We start from the raw sequence: 9,529 nt of genomic DNA, 5'->3' as shown, positions 1-9,529 counted from the left end.
TTCCAGAAACCCTAGACCCACTCCAATTTGCTTACCGCCCCTGCAGATCCACAGACGATGCAATCTCTATTACACTGCACACTGCCCTTTCCTACATGGAGAAGAGGAAGTACATCTCTGGAGCCGAGCTCCCTGCCATCCAGGACCTCAGAGAAAGGCCCTAAAAATGGTCAAAGACTCCAGCTACCCAAGTGCTAGACTCTTCTCTTTGCTTGCGCAAGGCAAGTCTGGATCTACAGGACCCTGGACTGCTTCCACCCCCAAGACATAAGACTTCTAAATAGTTTGTCTATTTGGTTAATTATTTAACTATCTACATTGACTCTTTTTGAACTAACATTTTTTTTGTCTCATCACATACGCTGCTGCTACTGTTTATCTATCACTTTATTCCTAGTTTTTTGTATGTATCCACACTACCAGTCAAAAGTTTTAGAACACCTACTCATTCAAGGGTTTTTGCAGCAATTCGACCATGAAGGCCTGATTCACGCAGTCTCCTCTGAACAGTTGATGTTGAGATGTGTCTGTTACTTGAACTCTGTGAAGCATTTATTTGGGCTGCAATTTCTGAGGCTGGTAACTATACCTCTGCAGCAGAGGTAACTCTGGGTCTTCCTTTCCCGTGGCGGTCCTCATGAGAGCCAGTTTCATCATACCACAGCAGAGGTAACTCTGGGTCTTCCTTTCCCGTGCCGGTCCTCATGAGAGCCAGTTTCATCATACCACAGCAGAGGTAACTCTGGGTCTTCCTTTCCCGTGGTGGTCCTCATGAGAGCCAGTTATCTCTAATGAATTTATCCTCTGCAGCAGAGGTAACTCTGGGTCTTCCTTTCCTGTGGCGGTCCTCATGAGAGCCAGTTTCATCATACCACAGCAGAGGTAACTCTGGGTCTTCCTTTCCTGTGGCGGTCCTCATGAGAGCCTGTTTCATCATACCACAGCAGAGGTAACTCTGGGTCTTCCTTTCCCGTGGCGGTCCTCATGAGAGCCAGTTTCATCATACCACAGCAGAGGTAACTCTGGGTCTTCCTTTCCTGTGGCGGTCCTCATGAGAGCCAGTTTCATCATACCACAGCAGAGGTAACTCTGGGTCTTCCTTTCCCGTGGCGGTCCTCATGAGAGCCAGTTTCATCATACCACAGCAGAGGTAACTCTGGGTCTTCCTTTCCCGTGGCGGTCCTCATGAGAGCCAGTTTCATCATACCACAGCAGAGGTAACTCTGGGTCTTCCTTTCCCGTGCCGGTCCTCATGAGAGCCAGTTTCATCATACCACAGCAGAGGTAACTCTGGGTCTTCCTTTCCCGTGGTGGTCCTCATGAGAGCCAGTTATCTCTAATGAATTTATCCTCTGCAGCAGAGGTAACTCTGGGTCTTCCTTTCCTGTGGTGGTCCTCATGAGAGCCAGTTTCATCTTAGCACAGCAGAGGTAACTCTGGGTCTTCCTTTCCCGTGCCGGTCCTCATGAGAGCCAGTTTCATCATGGCGATTGATGGTTTCTGTGGCGGTCCTCATGAGAGCCTGTTTCATCATAGTGTTTGATGGTTTTTGTGGCGGTCCTCATGAGAGCCAGTTTCATCATAGCGTTTGATGTTTTTTGCGACTGCACTTGAAGAAACTTTCAAAGTTATTGACATTTTCTGTGTTGACTGACCTTCATGTCTTAAATGAATGATGGACTGTCATGATGGACTTTGAAGAATCTCAAATATAAAATATATAAAACACTTTTTTGGTTACTACATGATTCCATATGTGTTATTTCATAGTTTTAATGTCTTCATTATTATTCTATGTAGAACATAGTAAAAATGAAGAAAAACCCTTTAATGAGTCTGTTCTATCTATCGTTGTCTCTGATTGGGGATCATATATAAGTTGTAATTTTCCTTTTGGGTTTTGTGGGATCTTGTTTTCTGTTTAGTATCTGAGCCTGACAGAACTGTGCGCTTTCATTATTTTTCTTTTGTTATCTTGTTTGGTGTCGTCAGTAAAAATACGATGTACGCCTACAACGCTGCGCCTTGGTCTCCTTCTACAAACCAGAGCCGTTACAGGTCTGCTTTTCAACTCTAATATTTGCAGCATGCACAGTTTACCTTACACACTGTAAGGTGGATGAGTGTCTCTAGGGCAGGCATTTAACCCCTGCACACTGACTGAACTAAACCAGCACAAGGAGACCTCAAGATCTCAACATTACATCCAGGGATTAGTACAGTATGCATAACTGGCCAAAATGGGTATATATCTTATCCGTTGTTACAGATATGATAGAGACTCTGGAGGAGGAAGGTACAATGCTTTTCTTATGAATGGAGTTCAAACAACTACATGTTGATCTGTACACTTTACATAAATCAGTACACTGTACATAAATTTGTAAACTTTATGTTGATCTGTGAACTTAATCCTCTATCTTCTCTTCCAGATGGCTTCTGGAGACGCGTCTGAAATCAGTGCCAGGAGATGTCTTCTCCAACCTAGTAAACATATCAAGGATGTGAGTGAATCACAATCAGCACGATCACATTCACCAGCTTCTCGTTAAAGTCCTAAAGCTTTGTATTTAAATTCCTGTGAATCACACAATCATCAGGATGATACACTTGTTTCTCACTGTTATTCCCTACCTTTGCGCTCTCTCTTCTCGTCTTCTCTTTCTCTCCCCCCTCTCTCTTCTACTCTTCTCTTTCTCTCCCCCTTCTCTCTTCTCCTCTTCTCTTTCTCTCCCCCTCTCTCTTCTCTCCTCTTTTCTTTCTCTCCCCCTTCTCTCTTCTCTCCTCTTTTCTTTCTCTCCCCCTTCTCTCTTCTCTCCTCTTCTCTTTCTCTCCCCCTCTCTCTTCTCTCCTCTTCTCTTTCTCTCCCCCCTCTCTCTTCTCTCTTCTCTTTCTCTCCCCCTCTCTCTTTCTCTCCCCCTCTCTCTTTCTCTCCCCCTTCTCTCTTCTCTCCCCCTTCTCTCTTCTCTCCCCCTTCTCTCTTCTCTCCTCCTCTTCTCTCTCTCGCTCCTCTCTTCCCCTCTCTTTCTTCTGTTTTCACCACTCTCTATCTCTCTCCTCTCTTCCCCTTCTCTGTCTCTTTTCTCTTCTTTGTCTATCGCTCTCTCCACTCTCTCTCTTCCCCTCTCTCTCTATCTCTCTTCCCCCCTCTCTCTCTCTTCTCTCTTCCCCCTCTCTTCTCTCTTCCCCCCTCTCTCTCTTCTCTCTTCCCCTCTCTCTCTTCTCTCTTCCCCTCTCTCCTCTATCTCTCTCTTCCCCTCTCTCTCTCTTCTCTCTTCCCCCCTCTCTCTCTTCTCTCTTCCCCCCTCTCTCTCGTCTCTTTCCTTTTTCATCATCAGTATGATCACATGTTTCTTGTTAAAGCCACAAAGCTCTATAAAGCTATATTTAAATTCCAGCGACTTACTAAACCACCTGTTGCATGTCTCTTATTCTCCAAAGAGGGGGAAAAACATCAGATCCAAGCATCTCTCTCTCGCTCTCTCTCTCTCTCTCTCCGTCTGATCTGTTTTCTGTTTGGTATCACTGCTGTCTGCTAATCACAGTTAATGCCATCCTAGAATAGGAATGTCGGCATTCCCACCGCAAGGGCATAGGCATCCGCAAGGTAATCCAGTAGAACTGTTCTATGGATTGGTGCTTTTTTAGGATTTTAGTTTTTGGTCAAAAAAGACTGTAAAATCAACAGAAATTCAGCTGAAAATAATTCTGGACATCTGTTCCCAAGTATGAAAAAAATTATAATAGACAGTGTCTGAATTTAATCAAATATGTATTTGAAAATAACAATAATTTCAATCTCTTTTTTTTTTGGCTTAGTTGTGGTCAATTTGCAGTGTACACATTTTTATCATTACAGTATGTCCCGGCCGCGTCTGTATCTAGTTGCCTACCCCTGGTTTAGTTGATGTGGTAAAATATACACTAGGTACATAAAGGTGGAAAGGGGTATCACCAAGCTAAAACGCTTAAACGCAAGATGAAAATGAGAAACCAAGTTATTTTTTAGACACTTATTCTGAAAATAAACATTCTGCCAAACCTTGATCTCAGCCTGTGAGGCCAATGGCAATGTCCAAGTCAGCTACGAGGAAAGAGAGAGAAAGCAAAGAAGATTATTATTTTCTTCTGCCTCAGCCAGTACATAGCAGCCAGGTGCTTCTATTTTGGCAAATAGGATACTGTAATTGAGACACTTTTTAACCTGTAATCAGTTTTTGAGATCAACCCCCTTAATTAGGGAGCAGTGAAATATCATTGATTATCTACTATAGTATAGTCTGCTGAACTTTAAATACTAAGCCTGCTTTCTCACAGAGAACAGACTCATTCCATTTATCATATAGATTCAGTCTAAGTCTCTATTTTATATGCCATTAAATCACGCTAACTACACACTAGTTACTCAGTAATAACAAATGAAAGCAGTGATACTGATGACTAAGGTAAAAGTGTTGCATACTGTACATACTTGTTAATTGATTGTATTTAGAGGCTATGTGAGGTGGGTAGTTGAGTAGATTGGTTATGTGTGGACATTAGAATGGATTCAACAGACAGTAGATTGGTCATTAGAATGGAGTTAACAGACAGTAGATTGGTCATGTGTGGCCATTAGAATGGAGTTAACAGACAGTAGATTGGTCATGTGTGGTCATTAGAATGGAGTTAACAGACAGTAGATTGGTCATGTGTGGTCATTAGAATGGAGTTAACAGACAGTAGATTGGTCATGTGTGGCCATTAGAATGGAGTCAACAGACAGTAGATTGGTCATGTGTGGCCATTAGAATGGAGTCAACAGACAGTAGATTGGTCATGTGTGGCCATTAGAATGGAGTCAACAGACAGTAGATTGGTCATTAGAATGGAGTTAACAGACAGTAGATTGGTCATGTGTGGCCATTAGAATGGATTCAACAGACAGTAGATTGGTCATTAGAATGGAGTTAACAGACAGTAGATTGGTCATGTGTGGCCATTAGAATGGAGTCAACAGACAGTAGATTGGTCATGTGTGGCCATTAGAATCGAGCCAACAGACAGTAGATTGGTCATGTGTGGCCATTAGAATGGAGTCAACAGACAGTAGATTGGTCATGTGTGGCCATTAGAATCGAGCCAACAGACAGTAGATTGGTTATGTGTGGACATTAGAATGGAGTCAACAGACAGTAGATTGGTTATGTGTGGACATTAGAATGGAGTCAACAGACAGTAGATTGGACATTAGAATGGAGTCAACAGACAGTAGATTGGTCATGTGTGGCCATTAGAATCGAGCCAACAGACAGTAGATTGGTCATGTGTGGCCATTAGAATGGAGTCAACAGACAGTAGATTGGACATTAGAATGGAGTCGACAGACAGTAGATTGGACATTAGAATGGAGTCAACAGACAGTAGATTGGTTATGTGTGGACATTAGAATGTAGTCAACAGACAGTAGATTGGACATTAGAATGGAGTCGACAGACAGTAGATTGGACATTAGAATGGAGTCAACAGACAGTAGACTGGACATTAGAATGGAGTCGACAGACAGTAGACTGGACATTAGAATGTAGTCAACAGACAGTAGATTGGACATTAGAATGGAGTCAACAGACAGTAGATTGGACATTAGAATGGAGTCAACAGACAGTAGATTGGACATTAGAACGGAGTCAACAGAGAGTAGACTGGACATTAGAATGGAGTCGACAGACAGTAGATTGGACATTAGAATGGAGTCAACAGACAGTAGATTGGACATTAGAATGGAGTCAACAGACAGTAGATTGGACATTAGAATGGAGTCGACAGACAGTAGATTGGACATTAGAATGGAGTCGACAGACAGTAGATTGGACATTAGAACGGAGTCAACAGACAGTAGATTGGACATTAGAACGGAGTCAACAGACAGTAGACTGGACATTAGAATGGAGTCAACAGACAGTAGATTGGACATTAGAACGGAGTCAACAGACAGTAGACTGGACATTAGAATGGAGTCGACAGACAGTAGATTGGACATTAGAATGGAGTCGACAGACAGTAGATTGGACATTAGAATGGAGTCGACAGACAGTAGACTGGCCATATTGGAGTATTGTTTGTTTTTTCCAGATATATATCAGTGGATCTGACGCTGAAGAGGCTGGAGAGGCATTCATTCTATAACCTGAAGAAAATCACCCACATGTGAGTGACTTACTAATATAATATATGCCATTTAGCAGACGCTTTGAAAGTTCCTACAGTCACGCCTGCATGCATGTTTACGTATGGGTTGCCTCAGGAAACGAACGCACATTCCTGACGTTGCAAGCACCATGTTCTACCAACTATGCTGTACCAACTGAGTCATACAGGACCACCATTACTGACTTGTAAATTCCCTTGGTTTCCATTACTGGCTATAACATGAAGCGAATTTCCCCTAGACGAACTAGCAGTTTAAAGGCATTTGAGTATGTTTGTGTCAACTAAATTATTATTAAGTAACTGGTTCCACAGACTTGTTTTAGTTTACTTTTTCGGTCAAAGTTTTACCAGAACTTTACATTTTTAGTTGTCCCTAAAAATAAAAGTCTGTGGAACTAATTACACACACACAGCACTTTTTAACATACCATTTTTTTAACTTACAACTTGATTACATTGTGCATGTTAATTTATTCAGTTATTATTATTATTATTTGTACCCACAATCTCTTTATTGATGTCGTTCTGATCTTCCTGCTACGCCACCATGTCTGTGTTTAATTGTCAGTTCATCTGACAATTCTCACATCTTTGCTTTTGTTTATTTATTTAAGCAATTTTAGGTTTTTCTGTATAATTGTCAAAAGTTGGCAGGAAATATTACTCTGCTTTAATGTTACTCCCTGATAAATGAAATAGTTTTTCTTGACTACTTTTAGCGGATTTATTTCAAAATGCAAAGTGTAGCAATACGGCTGAAATCAGTTATTGAGACTGACATGGTGGCATAGCAGGCAGATTAGAATGCTGTGAGCCAAGTGTTTGTGGGTTCAAATCCCAGTTGAGGACATGTTGAATACTAACTACTGTATAAATGAACATGCACAATGTCAATGTGTGTCTAATATGTAAGTTAAAAGCAGTGTGTGTTTTAACTAGTTCCACAGCCATTTGGGGGCGGGGGGTAAAATGCCCAAATAATAATTTCTAGTTGAATGAACATATCAGACAAATTGAGCAAAAACAAGTTTAAGCCAACACATGTTTTTTATTCAGGTAACACTGACTGAAAAGTTGAGTAAAAAAAGAAAAGGATATGGAACCAGTTACTTCAAACTTCCTGGCATTGACAATGTCACGGATCCCTCCGGAACTTGCGCACACCTGGTCCCCATTCCCACTGATTGTATTTGTATAAATGTGCCCTTTGTTTCACCATTGGGCTGTCGGTTATTGTTACATTGTCCGTTGGTCGTGTGAGAACCTGTGCTATGTTTTGGCTTTCGTGCCACTGTGGAGTGCGCAGAAGATTACGGGTCTCATCCCGTGTGATAATCATTGTGCCCTAGAGTTATTTATTCAAGGTACTCCTCGCTCTTTTGTTTGGGTTTCAACCCTGTGTTTTGTATTGTGTTTGGTCTTTATCCCTGTGCCATTACATGGAACGTTGTCATTTGGGAAAATAAAACCCCCTATTACACATTCCTGCACCTGTCGCCCGATCCCTTCACACCAGCATGACAGACAACTTAGATGTAAAGCTACTGAGGATGGTAGCTGACTCTATAGCCACTCCTATATGTCATATCTTTAATCTGAGCCTAGAGGAAAGTATTTGTCCTCAGGCCTGGAGGGAAGCCAAAGTTATTCCGCTACCCAAGAGAGATAAAGCAGCATTTACTGGTTCTAACAACAGGCCTATAAGCTTGCTGCCAGCTCATAGAAAACAGTTGGAAATAATTGTGTTTGAGCAAATACAATGCTATTTCTCTGTAAACAAATTAACAATTTGATATTAAGCCTTTGCCATATTGTGGATTCAGAGCTACCTATCTAATAGAACTCAAATAGTTTTCTTTAATGGAAGCTTCTCATGTTAAACATGTAAAGTGTGGTGTACCGCAGGGCAGTTCTGTAGGCCCTCTACTCTTTTCTATTTTTACCAATGACCTGACTCTGGCATTAAACAAAGCATGTGTGTTCTAGTATTCTGAAGATTCAACCATATATACATCAGCAACCGCAGCTAATGAAGTCACTGAAACCCTTAACAAATAGTTGCAGTCTATTTTGGAATGGGTGGCCATTAATAAACGGGTCCTAAAAATCTCTAAAACTAAGAGCATTGCATTTGGTACAAATCATTCCTTAAGTTCTAGACCTCAGCTGAATCTGGTAATGAATGGTGTGGCTGTTGAACAAGTTGAAGAGACTAAATTACTTGGTGTTACCTTAGATTGTAAACTGTAATGGTAAAAAAAAATTGATTTAATGGATGTAAAGATGGGGAGAGGTCTGTCTTTAAAAAAATAGCTTCTCTGCCTTTTTGACACCACATTCCAAAAAGCAGGCTCTAGCTTAGTCTAATCTTGATTATTGTATGGTCGAGTGCTGCAAGGAAAGATCTAGTTAAGATGAAGCTGTCCCAGAACAGAGCAGCACGTCTTGCTCTAAATTTGTAATCAGAGGGCTGATATACACTTACCGGTTTGATCGGAAGTGTAACCAGAGGGCTACTATAAATACTGACCGACTCTCTTGGCTTAGAGTTGAGAAGAGACCGACTCTCTTGGCTTGGAGTTGAGAAGAGACCGGCTCTCTTGGCTTGGAGTTGAGAAGAGACCGGCTCTCTTGGCTTGGAGTTGAGAAGAGACCGGCTCTCTTGGCTTGGAGTTGAGAAGAGACCGGCTCTCTTGGCTTGGAGTTGAGAAGAGACCGGCTCTCTTGGCTTGGAGTTGAGAAGAGACCGGCTCTCTTGGCTTGGAGTTGAGAAGAGACCGACTCTCTTGGCTTGGAGTTGAGAAGAGACCGGCTGCATATTTTTATAAGAAACATGAATGTGTTGAAAATCCCAAAAAGTTTGCATACTCAACTTACACAAAGCTCTGACAGACACATTTACCCCACCCAAATCCAGAAGAAATTCAAGAAAGCGTACAGTATTATATAGAACCATTATTGCATGGAACTGTTCCATCTCATATTGCTCAAATGAACAGCAAACCTGGTTTCAACACCTCTCCCCTATTTGACCTAGATAGTTTGTGTATGTATTGGAATTGATGTAGGCTGTGTCCCTTTTTTGTAAAAAAAAAAAAAAAAAAAAAACAGCAACATTTTAGTTGATGTAGTTCAGTCCTTGAGCTGTTCTTGTCTATTAATGTTCTGTATTATGTCATGTTTTGTGTGGACCCCAGGAAGAGTAGCTGCTGCTTTTGCTGCAGCTAATGGGGATCCTAATAAAATACCAAATACTAAATAATATTTAGGTGAAACAACTCGTTTTTTTAAATATATTTTATTACAGTGCATCCTCAACAGACTTTCTGTTACCCAACAT

General features: G+C 41.5%; 1 protein-coding gene across 1 annotated transcript in view; it reads left to right on the top strand.

The window, feature by feature from the left end:
- Positions 1-9,529, top strand: part of LOC110522565 (thyrotropin receptor) — a 37,473-nt gene that overhangs the window by 3,425 nt on the left and 24,519 nt on the right. The window contains exons 2-3 of the mRNA XM_021601022.2: positions 2,433-2,504; positions 6,112-6,186. Coding sequence (XP_021456697.2) covers positions 2,433-2,504; positions 6,112-6,186 — 147 coding nt within the window. The remainder of the gene's footprint in view (positions 1-2,432; positions 2,505-6,111; positions 6,187-9,529) is intronic.

The sequence above is a fragment of the Oncorhynchus mykiss genome, chromosome 4, assembly GCF_013265735.2.
Source record: "Oncorhynchus mykiss isolate Arlee chromosome 4, USDA_OmykA_1.1, whole genome shotgun sequence".
NCBI classification, from domain to species: domain Eukaryota; kingdom Metazoa; phylum Chordata; class Actinopteri; order Salmoniformes; family Salmonidae; genus Oncorhynchus; species Oncorhynchus mykiss.
Note: the sequence above shows the minus strand (reverse complement) of the source record. Positions and strands in the feature narration are given on the sequence as shown.